A 26,840-nucleotide genomic window follows, 5' to 3' on the forward strand; every position below is an offset into this window, starting at 1 on the left:
AGGAGGGTTTCTTGTACCAGAGGGCCAAGGCCAAGAGGAAGATAATCATGGCGGTGCCCCATCTGGACAACGAGTTTGGAGAAGGGCATGGTCCTCATGAAGAACCCTTGCACGGCTCTGGCCAAATGGGATAGGCTGGAGAAGAAGTAATGTGTGCTCGACTCCATACGCAAGTACCTGAGGTCGCAACCATCACCGGATTTGGCGGTACTGGTGGCCGTGAGGAAACGGTCGGCTAACCTGTCATCATCTTTGGTCCCTACGGACAGCGAGGGGAAGAAGATGGATGCCATGAGAAGGAAGGTGATTTACACTGTAGCGACCACTATCAAGGCAGCCAACGCACTGGCGAACCTAGCCAGGTATGACAGGGAGCTGTGGTACAAGCTGGGTCCGATTTTGGAGTGCCTCCCCAACAATAAGAAGATGGAGGCAATCACTCTCTTCCAGGAAGGGGATGTAGTGTATGCCATCACAGTGGCGTTGGACATCACAGACATGGGGTTCCAGCAGATGGGGAACAGTGTCTTCCTTAGTCGCCCAGGCTGGATGAAGGCCATGCATTTCTGCCACGAAGTCCAAGCGAAGGTACTGGACAAGTCCTACAGGCCATCAAGGTGGATAGAGAGACAGCCCTTCCCTGGGCACCTTCCAGCAGCACTGCTCTCATTTTCCCTCTTCCAGAGGAAAGTCGGGCAGGTCCTCCAAAGGTTTCTCCTCATTGTACCATCAGCCTTCTAGATTCACGACTCAGGAAGCCTACAGAGGCCGTTCCCAGGCCTACGGTAGCAGAGAGCAGGATGCCGCCAACGAAGCAAGCCTGAACCGACCAGGGCATCGGGCACCCACCCGTGCACCCCAGTAGAAGGCTGGCTGGCGAAGTTAGTCAGCGAGTGGAGAAAGATCACCACAGACAGATGGGTGCTGGATGCTCTCGCCCAAGGACATACCCTGGAGTTTCAGCACAGGTGTCTGCGGATCCCTCTGGTGGCCCGTCAGGAACAGCACGTCCATCAGCTCCTGGAAGAGGTACAGGCCAAGCTGCAAAAAGGGACGATAGATCTAGTTCCCCAGCCACTCCCGGGCTCTGGAGTCTATTCCAGATACTTTCTAGTCAGAAAGAAGAGAGGGGGCTGGAGGCCCACTATCGACCTATGACATTTGAACAAATACTTCAAGTGCCAGAAATTCAGGATGGTCATGTTGCAACACATGCTTGGCCAACTAGTAAAAGGAGACTTCCACGTCCCCATTCACTGGAAACATCAAATGTTTCTGCACTTCGTAGTGCAGGGACAGCACTACCAGTTAAAGGCCCTACCTTTCGGCTTGAAATCGGCCCCCAGAGTGTTGACGAAGTGCCTTGCACTGGTGGTGACCCAGCTACGCCTACAGGGCATACACGTATACCCATACTTGGATGACTGGCTGATTTGCGCCCGCTCACAGGAGTGGGCCCAAGGACACACAGAGACGGCCATCTGGCTACTAACAAATCTGGGATTCTCTGTCAACTATCCAAAGTCCTTCTTGATGCCATCGCAGAATGTGCTGTTACTAGGCCCCAGGCTCAATACGGTGTGTTGCCTAGCATCTCTCTTGGAGGAGAAGATAGTAGCCATTCTGGGGAAGGTGCCTCAAGTCGTTCCTCCCATCCCTGAAGGGCAGGGTGGTAAGGATCTACACGGACAACACCACCACCATGTTTTATATCGGGAAACAAGGGGGCACTCAATCCCTGGCACTCTCGAAGGAGGCGCAGGACTTGTGGCGATGGGCCGTTGGACAGGGGATGTTCCTCTTCCCACTTCAAGTGGCAGGAGTCAAGAACACCATCGCAGACTCCCTCAGGAGGGAACTGCACTCCTGCCACGAGTGGGAGCTTTGTCAGGATCAGATGGACCACCTGTTCACCGAGTGGGGCAGGACCCAGATAGATCTGTTTGTGACAGCAATGAACTCCAGTGCAAAAAGTTTCCCATCAGGTTCCACCAGCCGAGGAGCCTGGAGGGACACGTTCTCCCTTCCATGGGAAGGACTGTTCCTGTATGTGTTCCTTCCGTTCCCTCTCATGCTACGAGTCATCAACACACTCAGACGGTGTTCGTGCAAGGTGATACTCATCGCTACGGCGTGACCGAGGCAGATTTGGTGTCCGGACCTACTCAGTCTGTCTGCGTCGCCCCCGATCAAGCTGCCTGTCGTTCCGAATCTTCTCACTAGAGAATCCTGGCACAATCCTGCATCACAAGCCAGAATCGCTGAACCTGAGGGCCGGCTCCTGCACCCTAGAGTTTGGTGGATACGAGTTGCCTGCAGTCTGCAGAGGTCCTCGCCAAGGCCACAGCATCATCGACTTTGAAGTGCTACGGTCACATGTGGAAGCGGTTCGCTAAATGGTGCTGGTCGCAGAAGATTACCCCTCTGTGGGTCACGGCCCGCAGATTCTTCTATACTTGCACACACTTCTATCAAGGTGCATCTGGCGGCTATCTTCCGCTACACCAGGTCTCCAGGAAGAACTTCACTGTGGTCTCACCGACTCGTCAAGGAGTTCCTCAAAGGACTTTTTCAATCTTTCCCGCTGGTGAAGGCTCCTGCCCCAGTGTGGGAATTCAATGTGGTTCTGACGAGGTTTATGGAGGCTCCCTTCAAGTCTATAAATCAGGATCGCTGCAACGGCGGTGTTCCTGTCTGGTGTGCCCCTGCTGGACATCTGCAGGGCTGCTACATGGAGGTCCATGCATACTTTAGTGAAGTTCTACTGCGTCGACAGGGGTTTCAGGGAGGAGTCCAGAGTTGGCCAAGCAGTGCTACACAACCTCTTTGCTTGAGAGGAGTCTGTTCCAGCGGTAAGAGTTAATTGCCTCTGAGCCTGCCCACCTCCTGTGGTTGTAATGCTGTACTGCTATGTATTCGTTATTCATGAGCATGTGAATCCATGCCAGACCACATGCTGGAGAAGCAACAAGTTACATGCCTGTAACTATTGTTCTCCAGCATGGGTCTGGCATGGATTTACATGTGAACCCTACCTCTGTCCCCTCTGCAGCTCTTCTTGGTCATACTGCCACTTTACATGCTTACCAAATCTGAAGATTACTGCCATAGGAGGGGCTTAGGGAGAGGACTGTCATTGGATGGGGGCAGTCTGATCCAGAGGACAGTGATTGGTTTAAAGGAGAAATACAATTTGTAAGTGAAAGTGAAACAGTTTTTTCTTTTACCGAGGATTCCCAGCCTGACGACGGGGAATATTCATGAGCATGTGAATCCATGCGAGACCCATGCTGGAGAACAATAGTTACAGGTAAGTAACTTGTTCCATGTCTGGTGACTTGAAAGGGGCTCCAGTAGTCAGCACCCTGGTGTTAGTGTGGCTTTGTGTCAGTGCTGCCGTTGAAATACCAGCTCCCAGGAGATGTCCTGGCGAGGGTTACTATGTCGTGGGAGGACGGTGTTGTCCTCCCTGCAGGCGGATGAAAGAGGTAGTTTTCTGGCCATTGTCTGACATTGCAGTTGCGGAGACAGCCAGGCCATCATGGCTAATGCAAATTGACCCTGAGCACAAAGCTGACACTAGTATGATAATCAAATTGTTGTGGCTGTATAGTTCTGTGACCCTAGCAGCCACCATGCCACAACTAGGCATGATTTATCTTTAACGTTTAACTTGCCACCATGCCGGCTAGGTTAAACAATTATTATAATTTGTATCAGAGGGGCAGATAGTTAATTCACCTTTGCCTGCTGTTACTTTGTGGTCTAGCAGCTGTCAGGAATGCACATGTGACCTTTCAACCTGCCCTGTGCCACTGCAGGGCTGGTGCTCAGGGTGTCGGTAGACTATCTCAGCAAAGCAACATGTTTACACTACACGCATGGCAATGAGCATTTATGAAAGGGCGGGGGATCTTATTATTAGACCACCCATTTACAAACAGAATTGCCCGCATCATTTTAATTAATAAAAATCAAAGATAGCTCAGGTTATCCCACCCTTATCAGATGGCATTTTGTCACATTCTCGTTGTATGGCACCCAACCCTGCACCAGGGAAAACCATCTTACCCTCTCTAGTGCACCCATTCATGTCCCTGCTCCCAAGTTATCTGCCATTAGACCCTGAATTCGACTTACCACCACATCTCAGCGTGTGTGTTGCTGTGGCATGAACACTTCTGGTGTGAATGCTTCAGCCTATCAGGAGACCAGCATATTCCGGGTGACGCTCTCACTGGGTATGTTTCACTTCTATTCCTGGCAAATAAAATGGTCATTACTTCAACTGTGGGAATTCTTGTGAAGTGCACTCAAGTTTAGAAATGCTGAACTGTGCGTCAGTCCGACTGTACATCTGTTCTTGAGTCTGGGTGTGTGCATCTCTGACTGTGCCCATGGATGTGCAAGATTGAGCGTGTGTCTCTCTCCTGGATTGTGTGTGTATCTAACTCAACACATACGTATCTTTGAGCATCTATGAGATGAAGGACTTGCACACCTTTTGAGGTCTGGGCAGTTTTTAATCCCAGTTGAGAAACCCCCCTGTGGTGGCGTTTCATGGGCACAGTTGGAAGGAACGGTGCGTTAGAAGAACTCAACCCAATACTGGCCTCTTGAGTCTATGTGAGAGCTGCTACAACTTCTATCAGTTAGGCTACTCTTTTGGCAATGCCCTCAAAATGTGGACAATATCCCCCCTCTTCTTCATGCCTCATCATACATGCCTTCCCCATCCTGAAAACAGAACGGACCATTGCCTGGTAACTAGATGGCCCTTACACATGGAGCCAGGGCTGTGAATTCAGAGTTCCCAGATGATTTCTCCATGACTTGGTAGGATTGGAGTGCATGGAAAGTGTGGTTTCTCTTGAACTATGAAATGCTGCATATCGTGCCTGTCCACGGTGCAAGCCCGTTGGATGAAGTTTGATGAGGCTCGTGGACCGGGTCTATTTTTCTTTGCATCCTGTGTTTTTTTTAGTTGATCCACAGGAGCACGTAGGATGCAATGATTTCTGGAACCTGGAGTCCCTTCAACCATCCTTTTGCCACCTATTGAGTGTAATATTCCAGCCTGACCCCATGCTTCCAATCTTTGTCTAAGGTGGCCTTCTAATAACCTATTTGACGATAACCCACTTTAGCTGCTTTTTTTGCATCAGTCTGCTTGTGCACTGTAGGCTGCGGTTGTTGTTGGAGTATGTGGGTGTTTAGCTGTCCATGGTAATTTGCTTGTAAAAGAGAGGCACTGTGCCATCCTTGGATAAGTGCCAGGATGTTTGCTGTTATTTTATTTTATTTATTGGTTACTTCTATAGCGCCTATGCTCATGAACAGTGTTTCAAAGCGTTTCAAGGCAAGGGAGGGGAACAAGGGTAAATGCAGACAATATTCTTACTAGGCAGGCCATGAGTCATTTAGAATGAGCAAGTGCTATAGAGTTATAATGGTACAGACACTGAACGGTGAGGACAGTGATAGAGAACAAACAGACATACCAAATATATACCAGAACTATTGTACTTGGCCTGACGACATTTCAGATAGTGCAAGTGCTGTGACATGTAATACGGACAAACAGACAGGTGTATATAGAGCAGAACTGCCATACTAGGCCTGATGACATTGCAGATAGTGCAAGTGCTGTAACATAAAAAGATGGGGGGCGGGGGTGGGAGGTATAAGAGAACCGGATAGCGAGCTAGAAGAGGCTAGGAGAGGAAAATGCAGGAGCACACGTATGCATGACAGAATGGGGGTGCAAGCATGTAAAGCACAACATAGTTCAAATGTCCAGGGGTAGACCTATGCATGACGGAATGAATGGTGCAAAGATGTATAGCACACCAGAGTTCAGTGTCCAGGAGTACACTTGTGCATGACGGAATTGTCTTGTGTAAGATCCGAGGGAGTGTTGCTGTCACTGTTCAACGGTTTTCACTCACTTGCTCCCCTTCTCCAGAAGGTCACTGTTAGGCAAAGTTTGTATGCAGTACCCTTTGGGACCACTACACACAACTAGGACTACAGTGTAAGCAAAACCAACCTTGGTATAACTCTGTACTACACAGTTTTGGTAGCGTTGCTGAGCAGCCAGGCTTATCTCAGGAGAGGAATGTGAGCTGTAATGATGTTAAACAGAGGTCTATGATTACAAGAATTCAAACAAACTCTTACACTCAAGGTTTCTTGGTAAAACACTTATTAATTTATTTCACAGTCAGTTATAAAACATTCACTAGAAGGAGGCAATCTATATCCCACAAAAATATACTTCAGTACTTCACACTATCAGTTTCTGAGGCATTTAAACTACTTTGAAGGAGGAGCAAAATGGCATTCAGAGCATTTGAAGTAGGAGTAAAACGGCATAGGTTAATAAAAAGAAGATTACGGTTACTCTTAAACAGTGCAAATAGTTCGAGTTCGCCAGAGGAGTCGGTTCAATGCAATAGGTTATGCCAAAGTCAATGGCCTAAAGTCTTGTATAGGTTAAAGCAGTTCTGATAGTTAAACGGAAAAGTTTTTGCCAAAGTTCTCAGAAGTAGTTTGTAAAAGAAAGATTCATATGTTGGGTCACAAGCTCACTAGGCCTGCAAGTTGCCAAAGTTTCAAGTGCTTTCACAGCGAAAGGTAAGTTGTCTTGGTCGGGTTTTCACAGTACCTTACAATGAAGGAAAAGATACAGCTGAAGACGTCTGTTCCTGGCAGTTCCTGCAGATGTCGCTGTTCTTGAGCCTCAGTCGTGGGGACAAGAGGGAGGACTTCGAGGGACTCCTGCACTGAACTGGGACTGGTCGAAAAGCTGGCAAATGGCAAATCTTCAATTCCGATATCTGTAGTCAAGCACACAAACTGGAGTCCATCTCCCTGCTTATTCGGTTTCCTGCAGCACTCTGAAGAAAATCCAACCAGCTCTGGGAATGGTATCCAGGTGGCTTAGTGTCAAGTTGATTGGTCCCACCAACTCAAAGGGAGAAGTCATCCTTGCAGGGCTTCTCTGTCGAGATGAACTTGGCGATTCGGACCTGCAGCAGGGCTTCACCGGGCAAACCAACGGTCCAGGAGTTGCAGCTGCCGTCCTCTTAAAGCTTGTCTTCGGTCCTTTCGTTCCAGTGGTCGACTCTGCCTTCCAAGCCAAGAGACTAGCCTTTTATCCAGTTTCCTCCCATTCATTCCAGCCTAGCTGCCACTCACCCAGCAGGGTGGCTGTCCTTGCCGGACAGTCAGCCAGCCAATCACGTCAGAGTGCATTTGTGTCTCCTAGGAGACTAAGCACAAGGTGTTTCGGGCACCTCCCTCACTTCCTGGCCACCCCAGACACTCGGGTGCCAGAGGCGGTCTTCAATCCTGAAGCCCGCCAAAGGTGTAGGAACAAAGGGACCAAACTGGGTTTGGCACACAGAGACAAACTCTAGAAGGACCTTTCCAAAAAGAAACAGCAAAAAAAGAAGACCGGGACCTGTTTATAAAGAGGGGGCTCAGACGCCATCATGAAAAACATGGCTCCTGCGATTTGACGCTACCATTGTTCGCTGTCGGGAAAAATCACGGTAGTTCGTTGTAAAACCACTGCCGCAGCCATTTTGAGAGGAAAAGGTAGCATTTGACTGCTACATGAGTTTCTAGACACACGGGATACTAAGTAACCCCTCCAGCACTCTTTTGTAAGATGGGGTGTGCTGGGTCTAGGAATTTGGAAAGACGAGTACAGTCAGTTTCACTTTACTTTCTCTGGGAAACAGTAGTTTATCCCAGAGAAGGTATTTAAACCTTGGGACAGCCTAAAAGGCTTCCCTGTGTCCCTGCACTGAGGGTGCTGTGTGACACAAATGAAAAGATGATGCCTATGGAGTTGTCCAAAACTCCATAACCAAAGAACACGAGTAAAACACACATCAAAATTCATGAGAGAGTGGGGAAAAAGGCTCACACTCTCTCCAGGTAAAAAAAAAAAAGAAAGTTCTCAAAATCCAGCAAAGTTGCTGGGGGTCTCTAAGGTGAAGGGAATAGGCACGTTTATGAGAATTCTCCTTAAATCACGCCAACCTTCTCTTGGGTCCTTTTGTGAATCAGGCCTGTGCTGTGTCTCCAGTTCTTGATGATGGAATCCTGTGGTTTGGTGCCTTGTTTTTTTGTGTGAACTTCTGATATTGGCCCTCACACCTGTTTTAGCCTTCCCACTCTGGGGGAATGTGATCGACTTCTGTTCCTCCAAACCTTGCCCTTTGAGGGCCACTATTTTATACAATCTTTATTGGATCCTCGCCTACTAATCTGAGGGCTATCTGTGTCACATCACAGGAACTCTGTCACTTGTGGAAATGGGTGGTTATCTATCGCCAGGGGTTGATGGTGGCCGTCACATGGCAGAACTTTGGGGCCACTCAACTTTAAAGCAACGCTCCCACTTGATATTCTGAAGGACACACTTTGGAATCTTGGCAGAGCTGGTAAAGGTTCTGGGTGTCTCTATAACGCACTCCTAGTTCTTTCATGACCCAGGAGCATAGCCACAGCAGTGAGTGCCACCACGAGACGCGCCTGTGCTGATCATGCCACTCTGTCGAAATCAAATAAAACAAATCAATACAAATGTGTATAGTTTCATCTTATCTGAAAAATAAAATCCGACTCTAGCAAACAGGAAAACACACTTGATCAATGTTTCGGATCCTGTTTGGTATTCTTTGGTTCATGCAGGCTCTAACATTGATCGTAGCTTCTCAGTAGCTGGCCCAACCTTCTGGAATGCCTTCCTCATCATGCTGGTGCCTTGTCATAGGGGCATGCAATTCAGAAAAGTTTTTTTAATCTGGTGGTTCTAATGTTCAGAAGATGGGCGTTTCCTCATTTATTTGAAGCAACTTAAAGTAAACGATGACCTTTGTTTTGTCAACCGATCGAAGTTGAAAGCCTGATTGAGAACATCCTAAATTGATAACGTCCTTACTTTTTAAAAGCATGTGACTGGACCTCTGCTAGGCCTTCCATTAACTGTATGTAAAAGGTGTGCATTCAGCAATCCACTCCTCTAAGAGATCGGGCTACACCTGATGCCACGGTCACTCACTAAAGTCTGTTGTAAGGTCTCTCCTCTGCCTGGAGGAAATTGGCTACCTGTCTTCCACTGCCCGGAATGGTTTCCCCAACTCCCCATCAGCAACTGTTCCCCCCCGCCCCCAAACATCTAGCTGTTGCCTCTGCTGCCTGGAATCGTTGCCCCCCTCACTTGGAACTGTTTCCCCTGCTGTTTGGAACGGTTTCCCCCTTTACATGTAATGGTTCCTCGCACCCCCACTTGGAACTGTTGCTCTCCTGGATTTGTCAACCCATCTAGTTTGATCGTCCCATGGCTGGGTCTGTTTTTCCACACCAGGAACTCGGGTCGTGCGCCTTAAACTGTCATCCCGAAATGGTGCCCCCTTCCATCAGTCTGAGTGATCTACTCCTTCCAGAGATGTGGGCAAAATCCTGTTCCTGAGCCTGTGAGCCACAGCCTAGACCCAAGTTTGAGATCTGAGCCTGTGAGCTCTGCCTGTCACAGGTGACTTCAATAACTCCCAGACTCCGAAAGGTGGATTTTAGGGTTTTTATTTAAAAATGGGTTCTAAGGGTTTCCCCTTCTCGACCTCCCATATGCTCCGACCTCCCTTACCCATGTGCCGCTCCTAGCCAAACGCTAGCTCCTTCAGGTGGAAGCCTAAAGCCAAAAGCCTTATTCATCTGTCTCCCTACAGGATTCTTCTAAGGGTCTGTAACCTAACACTCCCCAAGTTTTCTCAATGGAAATAATTATTTTCTTGTGCCAGTAACAGCCACTCTGGTCTCACTCACTCGCCGCTCGCCCCCCTCCAATTCCACTCTAACCCTCCAATCTTCTCCTCTCTATCTCTCCTCTCCCTCACCTCGCTCCACACCCCTCTTCTCACTCCCCACTTCACTTCTCACCCATCTCCTCTCCACTCTCAACACCCCTTTCCTACAAAAGAATCCCCATCTATGCCTCTGTGCCCATCTCTACCAACTACCTCCCGGGTCTGCTCCTGCTTCACTCCGTCCTCACCACTACTTCCACTACAGTCTTGCACTCTCTTCAGCCCCATCTTCCATATGTTCTCTTTATCACGGTCGCGCTTTCTTTAATTCGCATACACTTCTCTCTCTTTATATTTCTTTCTCACTCACCTTTATACCCTCACATTACACTCAACTGGTACCATTCTCTCTCGCAACCAATACCTCACCTGCACTCTACACCAAATCTGCCACCAAATCTTCAGCACTCCGCTCATCTATCTATCCTCCACCTGTTCTCGGTCCACATCCACACCTCCTAACTTCACCTCTGTGCCTCTGCCCCTCCAGCACGCCCTTAGATCGGTGGGCCAATCTGTGGCTTTCATTTTGCCAGGGGCTGGGTTACACAGGTGCAAACCTTGAAAAACCATTGCTAGCCCTGTCTCCTTTTCAATCTCCATTTGCAGGGCAGCAGCCACGTGCTCAGGTTGCTTGTTTTCCTTGTGATTTTCCTCATCTGCTGGTGAATTTTGTATCCAGTTCAGTTTGGCGGAGGATCTTTGTGACCCTCTTGCTCCCCTGCAGTCCCTTCTCACTCTGTCTTCTGTTGCCCCGCCATTTGCATGGTGTTCATCTGGTTTGGTAGGTCGGGTGTTGGGTGTCATCACTGTTTGGCAAGATAAATTGCAATCCACTCCATTCCTGTTTTTGATTCCATTTCCCTGGTTTCGGCTCAGGTTTTCTTCATAGCACACAGTTGCATTCTAGGTGTTGCTGTCCTGAAAAAGCCAAAGTGACCTCTGGGTAGAAACAGTACTGGGAGGCATTGAGGGTATTTCGGGTGACTGGGGCCCCCTAACTCCATACACTGCCTCTGTGACAGAACTGGCTCTGGCTTTCACCCTGGTAGGCCCCCTGATCTAGGTCGGTAGGGGTCACTGATCCCCCCCCCTTTGACTGGATCCAGTGCCTGACCCATCACAGGTCCCACTCTTGAGCCTGTGAGCTTTGCTCCACCCCGAGCCTGTAAACTCTGCTCCATCCCAAGCTGCTTAGTTTGGTGCAGATCCTGAACTGTGAGCACTGTTCATTTTCCCTGCATGTGATCGTTGTTAATTTCTAAGGCTGTGTACTCTGCATCAAGCCCTCTACTACCAACCCCTCAACATTACCCTGCCACTGGGGGGTTTACTCATTCCCTGACTGCACCTTGACGGGTTAATTGGAATGTGTGCTGTTCTTCTGACACACTTAGTAGGTGTCCAGTTTTTTTGTTTTTTTAAACAGTTGTTGCATATTTTAGATGAATTTTCCTAATCCCTCTTCCGAGCATGCTGGTTTCCATGGCCTGCTTGTGTTCCTTGTTCTGTTTGTGAAAGGCACAAGTTGCGAAAGCAATAAAGTGTTCTTGTATTCTTTCAAGGGACAGACCAGAAAATTAGACAATTATATTTGTAAATGTCCATAACTCGGATGGACAATCGCAAAACTTGCTGTGTAAGCAAAAACGATGCCCGGCGCGGGCTCAGTGCTGTCAAACAGATGCAGCCATTTCTAAAGCAAGTCATCTGAATTTCAAAGGCCTCGAACCGACTGATACTATTGTACTAAGGACTGGCAGCAGAATTCCTGCCAACCTCCAGAACAATACACAGTGCTATGCACCCCGGCGCACACATGGCCCCCGGCTGAGCTGAGCTTGAGACCATCGCACCAAGGTGGTGTAATAAATCCTGTGGAGTCCTCACAAAGACCCTACCTAACGTCTCCTCACAGGTGGCCAGGTGAAGGCAGCTGCTCCTTGATCCCGACCCTGGGGCGGTATTAACTGTGAGGATCACCTGGGAGGAGAAGGGCCACAGGGGAACAGGAGGACTTCATTGGGAGAGATGTGGTATTTGTCTTCCTCAGAGAAGGAAGCGTCAGTGAAGCTGGAATATGTAATGGCTTGCTGTCCGAGGGAGCTTTTCTTTCTCAAAGCTAATTATCCCGATGGTGGTGGAAACTGTCAAAACCAATCATATATTGGGAGTAAGTATCCCCCTCCCAAAACATTTATGGAGGTGAAAGCTCCTGATATCAGCAAGGGAATGTTAAAGGAGAACTCTATACATTAAGATCTCAGATTCTGAAAACCCTAATTCCCCTGTAAAGCAAAAACACTCATTAAATCCTTCTAATACTCATTTAGAAAGGGAAATTCACGATAGCAATGAAGTTGATGATAATATTTCCATTAAAATAAGTAAGTTGAACATTGGGGACTTCAAGTCCCACAATGCCCAAAGTACTGGGACGAAAAAGAGGGATGCAGAGTGACTGCTGCAAGTTGCAGCAAGTTGCAGCCTAATAGGGTTAATAACCACAGTTAAAGGAGACTGGAATGCATATAAAACCTCCTCAGGTGCAGGCCACAGAGAGAAGTAGTGGGAGGTGGAGCGATTGCAGTAATTTCACATTTCAGTTGCAGCTGAAGGAGAGCAGACACACCGGACCCACAGCCGTTTACCGAATAGATGCCAGTTCTGAGAGGGTTGCATTGTTTTTGAAAGCTTTCCCCCTGAAGACCATAACTGCAGAGGTTGTGCGGCAGGAAGCGTGAAGTTAAGAAGTCCGGCCCCGGTGGCAGGCGAGCACCAGAGCGGCCCACAATCAAGGAGTGCTCCGTTTCTGACTGGTCTACAAAGAGAAGCAGTCTGCCGGGCCGAGCAGAGCAGAAGCAGAGAAGCGCTCCATTTACGACCGGCGCACAGAGAGAAGCAGACTGCCGGGCCGAGCGGAGCAGAAGAAGCAGAAGACCTGGAGGCATCAGAGCGAGCGTACACGATACACAGTGAGTTCACCAGCAGCATTTGACCCCGGAACACTTGGTGATCCCCTGCTGGCCATGTCTCATTATTTTGAATACGGAACTGATGCAAAACAAGGGAAGTCGAAGAAAATAATTATTGTGAATACTGAGTTGATAGACAGAAGAGAAAGGGTCAGAATAAGAACGGTGGGCTTAAGCAAGCTAGAAACCATTGTGCTTATAAAGATCATAGTATCCGCTAAGTCAAGAGAAGGCAATATTACCAGAAGTGAATACACACTACTATTGTCACACTACTATTGTCAAAGTCAACAGAAGGCAATACCAAAGCAAGTTAATAAGAACCAACATTGCCAAAGCCAAGAGAGGGCAGGTTGTTTGTAGACCCTAGTGTCAGAGTGAGAAAGAAGCAGTAGGGGGGGTTTGAACCAAACAAACATTGTCTAAGCCTACGAAGAAAAAAGGTGAGAGCCATTATCAGCACCTGGTTAAAACAAGAGTCGCAGGAGAGCTACCCTTCTGACAGAGATTATTCAGCAGGAGAGGAGCGAAACCTGCATTGCATGTGACAATCACACAGGTGGAACAAACAACACCAATGTGTTTCATGTCTTCCCAAAAGAAGTAGTCAAAATAAATTGATGTTGTAGAAAGTCAAGAGACATTACAAGTTGTTTGCAACAGATTGAACCACAGAAGTACTTGTAGTAGTGTTAGTAGTTTCATTAGTCCTGGCAGGCGAGTATACCAGGGCAAGGGACCTTGTAGTGGTAGACCTGGCAGTTGAGTGGACCAGGTGGAAGTCATTGAAGTACTATAGTGTGGTTAAAAGTGCTGAAGAAGTGGAAAGGCAGCTAAAATATATTGTGAACTTTTGTGGAATCATGTTGACAAATTAATATTGCTGAAACAAGTATATTGTGAACTGTTGCAGAATCAGCCTGACAAAGCCATTTTTTTAATATATTGATGAGCTTTGGAAGTATCCTTGTTTTCTGAGAAGTTGTGTTGAACTCTGCCACAAGTGGAAAGATGAGCCTTGTTGAATATTTTGAACTGTTGGTCAAGTCCAAGTGAGAGACTTACTAGAGCAGGAAGAACTTCATTCAAACTTTGTTGCAAGATGGGATTTGCTTATTCTTTTTGAACTGTTGATTGAAATCTTGTTTGAATCCGGGGAAGTTGAACGCACCCAGGTTACAAGGAGAAACAGGTAACAGGTTTCGAATAGAACTGTTATATCTGAATTGCCATATATCACCTTGTTAAGTTTGTTGACTGTAAAAGTGTGGACAGAATCCTTTTGTTCGAGTGTTTCCTATAGTTTATTTTGATAGGCAGGGAAATCCACGCCAGGGTAGGGATAGTGAGGAATTTACCAAACCCTTTTCAGTTAATAAAATGGCAGCTTATGAAAAACCTTCACAAAGTTGTCCGCCTCACATTTCTGACCCCTCACAGCAGCTACCTGGCCAATGCAGGTTTAGAAACTTGCATGCGATTCATAAAGTTGTGAAAAGCTCTCCTGCAAGTTTGTGCAAATAGAAAAGCTGATCATGAGTTTAAGGTCCTCTCTACAGCACCTGTATAAGGACAAACTATGTTTTTAAGAGAAACAAAGCAGATTTTGCATTTTCAATCCCCAAGTCCCTGTGAACCTGACGGCTTCTGTGGGGAACATTAAGGGACCAGCTGACACTTCTGAACAACTATGGGATTCAGCAGAACAGGATTGGCAACATTTCACTCGCCTACTAGCCTAGGACCTGAGAAAAAAAAGAGTGCATCCTGAGTGATGTACATTGTAACCTCAACCGTTGTACTCTGGTTCAAGACACCATGATCTTTGCAACAATGACTACAGGGGATAAGTAGTTTCTGTTGGCTATGTGGCACCATTGCCACACTTCAAACACAGTAACACAACAAACTGAAACTATACAGTTGAGCGCATCCTTATTATCCATCCACTGTCGTATATATTTTGTAATCCCAAACATTTTCAAAGGGTTGAGTCACTTATGAAAAATAGATCTGTCACTAGCTGAAAGACTTTTTCACTGCTAATTGCTGTACATTTGACTCAACACAGTGCAGTGTACCTTTGTACACTATATGATGTAACAAACTGGAAATTGATGTTTGCTAATAGGAACATATGTGACTCCCAAGTTTTTTTCAAATTTTTTGTTACTTTACAATTTTGTACTTTTCATAATTTGATATTGAAGTGTGTTGCGAAGAATACATTGATCAAATTGATTACAAATATGAAACAAGGAGGTTGTGCGCGGGTGCGTGGCCACCAATGAGGTCTTGTTTTCTTTATTAATGCATCTCTCCGTACCCCCAGCACTTGCATTTAAATCAATGACAACATATTTATACAAATGTAGAGAAGCTAAGAAAGGGAGAAAGTCAACAGCTATTTAAACTATCAAAGAGACCAGGGCCTCACCCTGAAGCGACCTATCACAGCATATAGCAAATTCCTAAAATTATTAGAATTTCAGCATAGGGCGATGAATCGATTTGCCCATAATCTCACAATATTTAATTAAGGGCTGCAGCCAGGATTGGAACACAGAATTAGAACTGTGGTCAACAATTCAGCAATTTAATCTCTAGACCAAATCCCCTTGCTTAAAGATGCATCCCCTGCATTGTCCCATACTTGGTCTGCCCTTTGTAGAGGCGCCAAGACATAAGAGTAGGGGGTCACCCACCACTTAAACATATATCTTTTAAGCGGTAACACTGCCTTCTGAGGGTCCTAACCAGTTGGTATTAGCCCTCGGCCCAAGTTAATAGTCTTGAGAATAGCAAGGGCCTTTAACCAGACCAACAGATGCTACTCACTGGTAATGCCCTGTGGCGGGAGACATTATTGCTATTAGAACATTCCACCTAATGAGTTTTGAATGCTCTCCTTTAAAACAAAGAAGGACAAATTAGAAATATTGGAATGATGGCGCAGAAGGCTTAAAGCAGCCATTATTGCCCTGTGACTGCATTTTCTGCAACGGAACTGCCAACATTCCAATGAGGCCATATTAACAACCGCGTAAGGTTGATCTTGCCAGTAACCACCCACTGCCCAAATTCAAGACCTGAGAGGAGGGAGTTGTGCCTTTACTGGCAGAGGTTTCCAACCTCTGATGTTAACCTCACCATCAGCGCTCATGAACGCCAGATGCGGCTGCTATGGCTATGTTTAATTTCAAAAAAAGAAAGGACACTTACCTTTAAAAGAAAGGCCAGGAAATCCTGCAGATGGCTCTCCATCCGACAGAAAATCGACCTGAAAACCATCTGCCTCACTTACAAGGCAATAAACAACCTAGCCCCACCATACCTTACTAACAAATTCACCTTAAAACTCACCACCAGAACCACTAGATCCTCCAACACCTCATGCCTGTCAGTACCCAGATTTCTCCTAAAAAGAGCTGGAGGAGACAGCTTCACAGTACTTGCTTCCCAGCTCTGGAACACCCTTCCGCTCAACATTAAAACCATCTAATCCTTCCAGATCTTCAGGAAACATGTTATCAGATGGATCCTGAACAAGGATTAGCTTCACCACATGCTCTAATCTCTGTGAATTCCACAAAGCACTGTGCTGGTAACGGTAGTACCTCCTAATTTGGGTGTACCCCTTCCAATGCTCAACCATGTCTGTATACTCTGTAACTGTTGTATTTTGAAATTGTACACTGTACAACTATGTAACCTTCTTCTTATGTGCCCTTCTACCCCCGGGTTTGGGGTGCTATACAAATAAATAAAACAAACAAACAAACCTTTTGTAGCTGCAGTCTGCAGATAGTCGGACCCGGGTGGCAAACAAAGGGGATCAGTTACACCAGAGGCAATAGTCACTGTGTCCCAAATATCCATAATAGTCCACAAACAGAACAGGTGTATAGGAGTAGCCTGACCTTTGGACAGGAGTCCAAACAAGATGAGCTGGCAAGTGGAGAGAAAGGTGAGTCCAGGAACAGTCAATATTTGGTGGAGACACACTGGTGGACAAAATTGTGACCCAACCCAAGGGACCCCTTTATGTAACCGGATATTCCGGGCAGAGGAGGCAGGAAAGTGTTAACCTCATCAAGGGATGACTAGAGCCCTCTTACTACCAGGGTAATGTGTAGTCCTGCAGGTAACTACGGCAGAGGTCAGAACCAAGCAAGGAACAGACCAAGGCAAAAGAAGATCCCCAAACGGTAGGTAGATGTCTCAAGGCGGGAATCTTGGAACTGGATGAAACCAAGCCAAAACACCACTCACAGGAGAATTGCCTGAGAATTGCCAGCTTTGGGAGACACTGCTGCTTTACCTCAGTGTACCCACTAATGCATGAATGGCCACAGTGGACATTGGGGGAATGATGTTGCTGGAAGTTGTCATCCTGCCAGTGGCGTCACTGTCCCAAAAGCAGAGATAATCTCCAGGAATCGGATGTCTGGGTCCACTCCGAAGGCGGATTCAATTATTAGCATATAAAAAAATAAGACCGTCTGGAAATGCAAAGTTTGGGACTGAATGTAACTTTTAAACCTTTTTTATTGTAATCCTAGCGCCACTTCAAAACCTTGTGAGTTGTGGCTGTTGGGGGCACGGTGAATGTCATTTTGGACTGTGGGAGAAGAGTTGTGTGGCTTGTTGGAGACCACAGGAGGAACACACAGGGATTCTGGCCCCTGCCCCTACTGCCTGGGAAACACCTTCTTGCCCTGCCCAAGAGGGGCAGTATTCCCAGCAGGATATTGGATACAGCTCATGAGAATCCTAGAGTGAGGTTTGCGATGTCGCTCAGCCTGCCAACCAGCCTACTAACAAAGGCAAAATGTGTGACAGAGGCCTCAAATTTCAAGTAGCCCTTTTCCTAAACCAAAGATTCTTGACTCGATAGCCTTAGCATTTAGCTTATTGTAATTCAGTGTAGTTTCTAGACCGCCACTTTCTCGCAGATGCTTGTTTTTTGGTACATACAACCCATTGTATACATTTAAGAGTGAAAAGGAGAGAGCAAAAGGGATTGACAGTGGCAATGTGAGCTAGTCAATGGGACCTTTCTGCAAGAGGCCAGTGGTGGGAGTGCAGGGTTGCAGATTGTTTTGCCTTGTAAGGCCTACTTCCCTGTTCCTCTGACTGGCCCCACTCTTGGATCTCCTACCACCTTACACAACACATATACCCCCCACAAACCGCCATCAGAGGCCTAGCCCTTAGCACATTAACACTACCCAAACCACAGCTAACCTCCCCTCTTTGACCCTATTGCACTCTCCTACATAAGTGGCTAACCAGACCCAAAGCATTGTAGTCCATCAGGTCTTGGGCTCCTCCACATGGATAACATACTCCCACGTATCACCGACCAACCCATAGGAAGCAGATTGGCACTCAGGAACTGGGTACTCCCATCCTGTATCCAACAACACCACAGGTTTCGCCTCTGCCTCACCCGCTGTCTCACTAATGACCCAGCCCAAACACACACTTTTTCTGACAGGTCCATATGCAGCGAGGCCACAAAACGTATCACATTGAAATACCCTTCAGAAAGGAGCAAACACGCTTGCCCCTGTAAACCCAAATAAAGGAATGATTGTCCTAGCCTTGCAATGACTTTGTATCATTCTCCTTCCACAAAATCACATCCGTCTAAGGCATAAGTCCTGTATCTGTGCAGCCTCCATGCTATCATCATCTGCATGAAGGATTTTTAGCATTTGTCCATCTGCCAGGGAGTTGATCCAGTGTGCCCTAACCAAACCACCTACTTCTCTTATCATTCTCTATATGACTCCTGCCTTAAATCCGCAAAACGCTCATACTTTTCTAACCTCCTTCACTCCCAATCCTCTCATCCTCATCATATCTTTCAAACCCTCGCTCATCTCCTCTCCCCTCTCGCTCCTGACCTCTCTTCTACCTCCCCTCTTTCTCCTTATGACTGCCAACTTCTTCTCTGAAAAAATGTTCTCTTCACCAAAAAATGGTATGTTCTCCTTCTTATTCCCCTCCCTACATTCTCCTTCAGCTCAAATGTCTATATTTTCTCCTATCACTCCCTCTGATGTTTCTCTCCTCTTAACTAAATCCCACCCTACTGCTGCCCCCTCCGATCCCATTGCAAACCCTTCTTATTCCCAAGATCTACCCCCATGTGTTACCCTATCTAACCTCCTTCTTCAATGCTTGTCTCTCTACGGCCACCTTCCCTTCTGCCTTCAATCATGCCACTATTATCCCTATACTGAAGAAGCCTTCTGCTAATCCTCTTCTCGCTTCCAACTTTCGCCCAATCTCACTTTTACCTTTTCTCTCTAAATTACTCGAACGCTTAGCATATTCTCAACGCTCTAGTTTTGTTACTACCCACTCTCTCCTTCCCCCTTCCCCCTTCGCAATCTGGCTTCCTCCCAAACACAATACTGAGTCCGCTCTTACCTCTGTCCTTAACTCTTTCTGTACTGCTTGCTATTCCAAGCAATCCTCAATCCTTATCGTCCTTGACCTTTCTGCTGCTTTCGACACTGTTGATCACCCATTACTTCTCAATACTCTTTCTTCCCTCTGTTTCAAATGCTCTGTTCTTAACTGGCTCTCCTCTTACCTCTCCCACCTCTCTTTCGCCGTTTCTTGGGGCGGACAAACCTCTTCTACCTTCCCTCTTGAATACGGTGTTCCCCAAGGCTCTGTCCTCGGTCCCTTCTTATTTTGTCTTTACACTTTACTCCTCGCTCCTATCATCTCCTCCTTCGGGATTTCTCATAAGTTCTATGCCCTACGCCGATGACGCCCAACTGTTCCTCTCCTTTTCTTCCTTCTCCTCTGATTTACATCTCAATGTCTCTTCCTGTTTTACTGCCATTAAAAATTGGATGTTATCTCACTATCTCTCTCTTAACACTGACATGTCTGAAGTCTTGTTCTTTCCATCTAACACACTCCCCCCTCTCCTTCTATTCAATTTGCCCCTTCTAGTCTCCCTATTTCCAACCATGCTCGTAATCTTGGCATTTATTTTGACTCTTCCCTCTCCTTTACTCATATCTCCATCACCACTCTGGCATGTTGTTATCATCTCTTTAACATCCGTAAAGTTTGTTACTCTCTCACCTTCCATTCTACCAAACTTTTAATCTCCCTCTCGTCTTTTCTCGTTTTTTCTATTGTTCTTCTCTCTTCTTTGGTCTCCCTGCTTCCCACCTTGCCCCCCTCAAATCCCTTTATCACTCTGACCTGCACCCTCTGTCTTCTCTCTCCTCATGACTCCATTTCCAACTCACTTTCTTTCTCAGCTAAGATGGCTTCCTTTCCATTCACAACTTAAATTTCACTTCCTTTGTATGGTCTTTAAATCTCTTCACGACCTTGCTCCTCCTTACCTCTCCTCTCTTCTCTCATTTGACACCCCGTCTCGCTCCCTTAGTTCTGCAGATCTCTTCTTACTTTCAGTTGCCCCTCCTCCTCGTGCCTCTTCTAGTTTCCGTTCCTTTCAGCTCCTTGTCCCCTTACACTGGAACTCCCTACCTTTCTCTATCCGTTCCTCCCCTTCCTATTCTTCCTTCCGCTCCTCACTGAAATCTCTTCTTCTTCATTCCACTCCCTGATCCCCTTGCCCCTCTCACCCTACCCTTCGCTCTTTCTTGTGCCCTTCTCTCTGTTATTTATCTTCCCCTTCTCTTCTAAATCTCCCTTCTTCCTACTACTCACTACTCTCTCTCCCCTCCTTCTTTCTCCACCCCCCTCCTCTCCTCTTCTTTCTCATATGTAAATTGTTCTACATGCTGATTTCCTGGTTTGACTCATGTTTACAGTTATTGCTTCTACTGTTCCATGTTTATTGTATATTTTGTTCATTGTAAAGCGCCTTGGATTAAGGCACTATATAAAACAATAAATACAAATACAATATCTTGTGATGTGTGTGGATGTCTTTCCTCTATACTTGTTAAGTTTCTCCCTGTCTAAGGGTCTGCTAGTCTGTCCTGTTGTTGCTCAGTTTGTCTGGGTATCATGGTTTTGAGGGCCTGTGTGTACATTTGGCCTCCCTTTATGATGCTCTTTAAGTAATGCATCCAGTTTGCCTGCGTGGGTGACTGTCAGCGTGTTGGCTCTCTCTGTCTGAAGGAGGTTTGCCCATTCGAAGGTCAGTTAGTATGTTGATGCTCCATTTACAAAGGTCTGCAAGACTGCCTGTAGAAGCCATGCCGGGCAGACTTTCAGACCTTTCCAGGTCCTGATGCATGGTCAGTCTGTCCAATCTCTCAGTCAAGAATGGTGGCAATCTTGCTGGGTCTCCCTGACCAGCAGTCTGTTCTGTTGGTCTGTTGTATGCTGGTGTGTTAATCCCCGTCTGAGGGTCTGTTGGGTTATTTGATTCTCAATACTCCCTTATTTACACTCCCTGTCTGACAGTCTAATTGTGCAAGGGATTGTTTTGTCTGTCTAATCCCTCAGCATCTACGAGACTGCCAGGCACTGCATGCCCGATGGACTGCTAGTCTGAGTAATTTCTCTGGCCAAGGTATTGTCTGTCTCGTTGGGTCTTGATCGGTCTTTCTGTGAAACCTATGTGTGTTGGTCTATCAGTCTTGGTTTCTACATCTGAGTGTCTGGTAGCTTCTGATTCTCCATGCATTGTTTACATGCCCTGTCTGGTATTCTGTCTGTCTGGTTACCCCTGTCCAAGGGACTGTTAGTTTGCCTAATCCCTCTTCCTCAGTGGCTGAGCCTTTCTGGCACTGCATGCCTGATGGCCTGCAATCAGTTATCAGTCGGTCTCTATATCTAAGAGGCTTTTGCGGTGTCCTTGGTGGTTATCTTTTGTTTCCTTTTGACCTGCAACACCCACTGACCCACTGGTTGTGTTTCCTCTTTTGCAGATGTATGGTCGCTACACGCAGGACCTAGGAGTTTTTGCCAAAGAAGAGGCGGCCCGAATCCGTCAGGAGAAAGAGCAGTGGCGGACTGTTCCCCGGGAGCACATCCGGGCACCTAACTTCCTGGAGTACGACAAAAGCCGCTGTGCCAAGTGCCAAAGTAAGTGTGTATTCACTGCCCTGTATGGTTGGATGCACTCCGCATTGGATGCCCCCTTCACAGGCCGTTCAAGAGTAGTTCTCACATGGGCATCTGGAGTGGGCATCAAGAAAAGTACAAGTCAGATAAAGGGCCTGTGCAAGCTGTGTTTGTTTATTGTTTACTTTTTAGGTGCTTCTACAATAAGAACATCCTGTTTCAAAGCGGCATGGGAGGGAGCAGGGGTGGGAAATGAATTAAAATACACTAAAACACAATAGAATAAGAGCAGTGGGGGAAGAGGGAAAAAAGGACAAACCTACCATGCCTTGTGAGTTTTCAGAACGTGCAAGTGCAGCAAGGAAGAAGTCAGGGGGTCAGTACTGTGGGGTCTGAGCTCATGGGTGACCCAAGTGCTAGGAATGTTGAGTGCTACACGGCCTGGAGCTGCAAGGGGTTTAAGTGCGAGCCACCAGGGTGGACGGTGTAAGTGCAAGTGCAGAAGACAGGAGCTGGGACATTTGGGTGAGGGAGGTCAGGGCCCAGAGGAAGTATAAGGGCCGAGGACACCCAATCACAGCAACTTTGGGATTAGCAGGGGAAAGAAGGGAAGGAGGAGGAGGTAAAGGGAAGAGTCTTAAGGAGCTTCCGGAATTTAAGAAGATCCTGCTCAAGGCGAAGAGGGAGGGAGGCATAGAAGGGAGCCACATGAGAAAAGTGAATGACCACCTGGCCTCTGTTTAACAAAACGCTTTCTCGCACAGGGAGTTAGAGCCAGAGGAGCTTAGTGGTCTAGTGGGGGAGTATTTAGTAAGATAAAGTTGAAGATAGTGTGGTCCCCGGCCCAGACCGCTGATGCAGAGGGATTTGAATGTAATCCTTGCAGCAACCTGGAGCAGTGAAAACATTTTAGTGCAGGAGAGATGGGTTTAAGTACAAGGATAAGTCTTGCTGCCCTATTCTGGATTAGCTGGAGGGGTCGCAGAGTGGAAGGTGGTAGATTCAGGAGGAGGCTATTGCAATAGTCAAGCCTAGAGAGAACCAGGGCTTGGGTCACATTGAGCCTTTGGGGGAAAGTGAGAAAAGGGAGAATTCCTTTGAGAAGGAAGAGCTGAAAGTGGGACTTCTTGGCAGTGTCCTGAGTGTGAGGGAGAAAGGAGAGAGAAGTGGAAGATGACTCCATGGTTTCTGGCTTCAGAAGAGCGTGCAGGGGGAGAGCCCAAAGACGAGGGCCAGATTGAAGAGAAGAAGGAGGGAGCAGGGGTCCCGATGGGAAGGATCTCCGTTTTACAGGCGTTGAGGCAGAGATCATTGGCGGTGTAGCGGGACTGTATGGCAGATAGGCAGTTGGGGATGATGGAGGGAGTAAGAGGGTTGTCAGGGAGTTTGAAAAAAGGCGGGGTGTCATCTGCGTAACACTTGAAGTTGGAAGCGGAGGAGGAGATGAGGTGTGGAAGAAGAAGCAGAGCAAGGTAGATGTTAAAGAGCCAGAGGGAGAGAATAGAACCCTTGGGGGGGGACATCACAGGTGGAGAGGGAAAAGGGAGAGGAGAAGGTGCCCACGATGACTTGGGAAGAGTGGTCAGTAAGGAAGGATGTCAGCCAGTCCAGTTCCCATTTCGAGATACCAAGGGTATTGTGGAGCCTTTGTATGAGGGTGGAATGGTTGACTTCGTCAAAGGCAGAGGAGAGATAGAGAAAGAAGGATGAGGTCAGCTGGGGAGTTGGAGTCCAGAGATGCAAGCAGTTCTTCACAGGTGTGCAGAAGAGCAGTTTCCCTGCCCCTTGATGCTCGGAATCCAGATTGATGGTCATGGAGACCACCAACAAGTTCAGTGTGTGAGTTGAGTGGGGGCAAAACCAACTTCTCCAGGAGTTTCCCCAGGAATATTGTGATGGAAATAGAGCAGTAGTTGTCTGGGCATGTAGGATCTGATGTGTTTCTTCAGGAGTGGGTGCACAAGAGAGTGTTTAAGGGAGGAGGAGAAGGATCCTGTGAGGAATGAGTGATTGCAGAAATCTGTGAGAGCAGGAGCAAGAGAGCCAATGTTATCCTTGATGGTCCTGGGTGAGCAGCGGAAAACCTGCTTAGAGAGGCCTTCATGAACCGGACAACTCTGGTAACTTTTTCGGGGGTGAAGGAGGAGAAGGAGGACTGAGGGGGCAGGGGGGAAGGTGAGTGGTGTGAAATGGGTTGTGAGGGAGAGTAGCAAGGGTGGTAAGGATGTCCTGGGTTTTGGAGGCAAAGTGTGAAGCCAGTGCATTGCAGAGGGCCTGGGAAGGATATGGGGAGGAGGAGAGTGAGGAGGGGTTGGCTAGTTCCCTGCAGACCTGGAAAAGTTCAGCCTTGTTATTGGATGCACCGGAAACCCGTGCCTGAATGTGGGATCTTTTCTTGGCACGGATAGAGTGTCTGTAGTGCCTTAGGATCAGCCGGCATGCCAGCTTGGCAGAGGATGAGCCTGAGGTTTGCCACTTCCGTTCTGCTGCCCTGCACTTACGTTTCAGGGCCACCAATTCGGTGTTGTAAAGCTCTGAGAGGCACCCATTCATGATGAGGCTGCATTGATTGGACAGTTGGAGAATTGTAAAAGGAAAAACAGAGTTATCTTATTGTGGGATATTGTGGTATTGTAGCCCTAAAGTCACAGCCCTCAAACGTTCACATCCTCTTGGAGGGTGAGAATCTGTCCTGGATAGTGGAGGTGACATCAAGCACCCTGTGACCCATGTCCCAGGTGTCAAAAGTAAATACTTATCAGAAAATGGATAAAACGCCAACAAGCACAAAATAACCCAAATTCAAACAGATGATAAAAAAGCCGTACTTACTCATATATTTATGTGGGCGCTGCAGTGCGAGTCCAGGTGCACCCATCATGCCAGACACTGACCACAAAGGCCATATGCCTGCCCCATGGGCCTGCGCCATCCCTCCTCCTGATCTCACCTGCCTGCCTGTTATTTACAGTGTGGCCTTGCTGCCTGTCCCCCTAGGCTACTTGGCTTTCTATCCAAGAAGCTGCCGCCTGGCGACCTGTCTTGGTTTGAAGTATGCTTTGCGGCCTGGGGACTGCCGCACATGGTTCTATCCTGCTGCTCCCCCAACTCAGGCTTCCACAAGTCCGCGCCTCTCTGCAGCTCTGTCATATGTGTCAGAAATGTTGTAGGGCAAGTGGAAGGTCATGGCGGGCGTGTGGGCGCGCGAGAGGTGGCTCATGCTAAATGCAGTCAAGTTCTTAGGATGTATATTTACTGTTCGAAAACTGCTCACATTTTTTTGCTTGCTTTTTTCCTCTACATTTTTTTTTTACCACAGAACCCCCCTACCAGCACCTGGCAACTCCTCCACCACCTCACCCCATCCCCACCAATATTGCCTGACCCCAACCCACCATCTACATTTTGGTGGTTATATTCGAGAACAAAATTAGCAAAATACGGTATTCGCATAATTGACCTAAATCATTTGACCTAATACATTTGATTGAATTTGGTTGACATTTTTTTCTGCTCAAATGTAATTAAATATATATATATATATATGGGGTGGGTAAGGGTATACATTTGGTTGAGGGGAAGTGAGCTAGGGAGTCGTGTGGGGTGGGGGTTGGTCTCACCTCCTCTACCCCTGCATTTTAGCCCGAAAAAATGGCCAAATAAATTTGATCAAATGTGATTAGGTCAAATGGTTTAGGTTAAATAGACGCAAACCCAAAATACATTTGAGCAGCTTTTGTTCAAGCAATAGACCCACTAGAAGGTGTGTGGGCCATGCCTGAAGCATTGAAGTGGGTGGTTGTGCAGAAGCAGGTGGGTGACCTGGGGGCGATTCGTGGGGCTTGCCACCTGGCAAGCAGAGGTGGTCTACCTCTTCTTTCTGTTTGCTCCTGTTCTTTCAGCACATAGTTCCAGTCCAGAGGCTAGGATTATGTCACACCGGCAGCTGTATTGACTGACTGCACATTGGCCCTAAGGCCTTCTTAAAGTGTGGTGGAGGTGAGCCATCCAGCAAGGTAGAGGTGAGCTGGGCCCGCAGAGGTGGGAGAGCGAGTAAAGAGTATGGCGCAGTGGTGAGCAGGGCACACAAGGGACCAATGACGTCCAGGGTGTGTTTGCCATTAGGCTGGGGTATTAATGATGTGGAAGAGGGATGAGATGACTAAATGGCACACTTTGGTGAGACAGAAAAAAAGTGAAAAGCAGATGGGAAGAAAATAAGTAGTGGTGCCTATTGGGGATGTTCAAGGTATTGTAACATGAAGATACACGAGGAAGGACTTGGATGAGTGAAAAAGCTCCTAATGGATGAGGGAGCAGCTTGCTTGGCCATACGAGCCAGGTGGCCGGAATGTGGCTTTAGCTTAGTGCGTGTCACATGAATTCCCACCCTGAAGTCTCTCTGGCTTGGCATTAAACGCAGTATATGATGTTGGAGGGATTGATGCAGTGAGTGGAGTCAGAGGCGTAGCCAGGATTGTCTAACCAGTGGGGCCTGAAGCTAATGTAGTTGGGCCCACACAGTGGCATTAACATCTGTAAATGCCCATGCAGCGCTTCTGAGTGGGCATTCACAGATTGTGGGTTGGCCTTGCCCACTCCGGCCCTACCCTGTCCATGGCTCTGAGTGCAGGAATACGTGTGGTTCACCTACCCATACATTCCAATCTTTAGTCCTTCTTAGCTGTTGTGTGTCATGGCTCCGAGTCTGGATTGGAATCTCAGACTTGGTTCCTATCACTCATGACTCATCATTAGGTATTCACTCTGCAATGAAGTTATCTCATCAATGTATATTGCAGTAACGGGAGCATGATCTTTGCCTCAGACTTGGTTCCTGTCACTCATGACTCATCATTAGGTATTCACTCTGCAATGAAGTTATCTCATCAATGTATATTGCAGTAACGGGAGCATGATCTTTGCTTGTGGAGGACGTTTATGGGAGTGGGGGCTCTACAGCTTG

At 47.4% G+C, this 26,840-nt stretch overlaps 1 protein-coding gene across 3 annotated transcripts in view; it reads left to right on the forward strand.

The window, feature by feature from the left end:
• The window catches only part of CLCN2 (chloride voltage-gated channel 2), a 1,173,779-nt gene that overhangs the window by 370,774 nt on the left and 776,165 nt on the right, over positions 1 to 26,840 (forward strand). For all 3 annotated transcript variants that reach the window (XM_069618787.1, XM_069618789.1, XM_069618788.1), the window contains exon 2: positions 21,739 to 21,895. In XM_069618787.1, the coding sequence (XP_069474888.1) occupies positions 21,739 to 21,895 (157 nt within the window). The remainder of the gene's footprint in view (positions 1 to 21,738; positions 21,896 to 26,840) is intronic.

Source organism: Ambystoma mexicanum, chromosome 10, assembly GCF_040938575.1.
Source record: "Ambystoma mexicanum isolate Mex_15411 chromosome 10, UKY_AmexF1_1, whole genome shotgun sequence".
Taxonomy (NCBI): Eukaryota; Metazoa; Chordata; class Amphibia; order Caudata; family Ambystomatidae; genus Ambystoma; species Ambystoma mexicanum.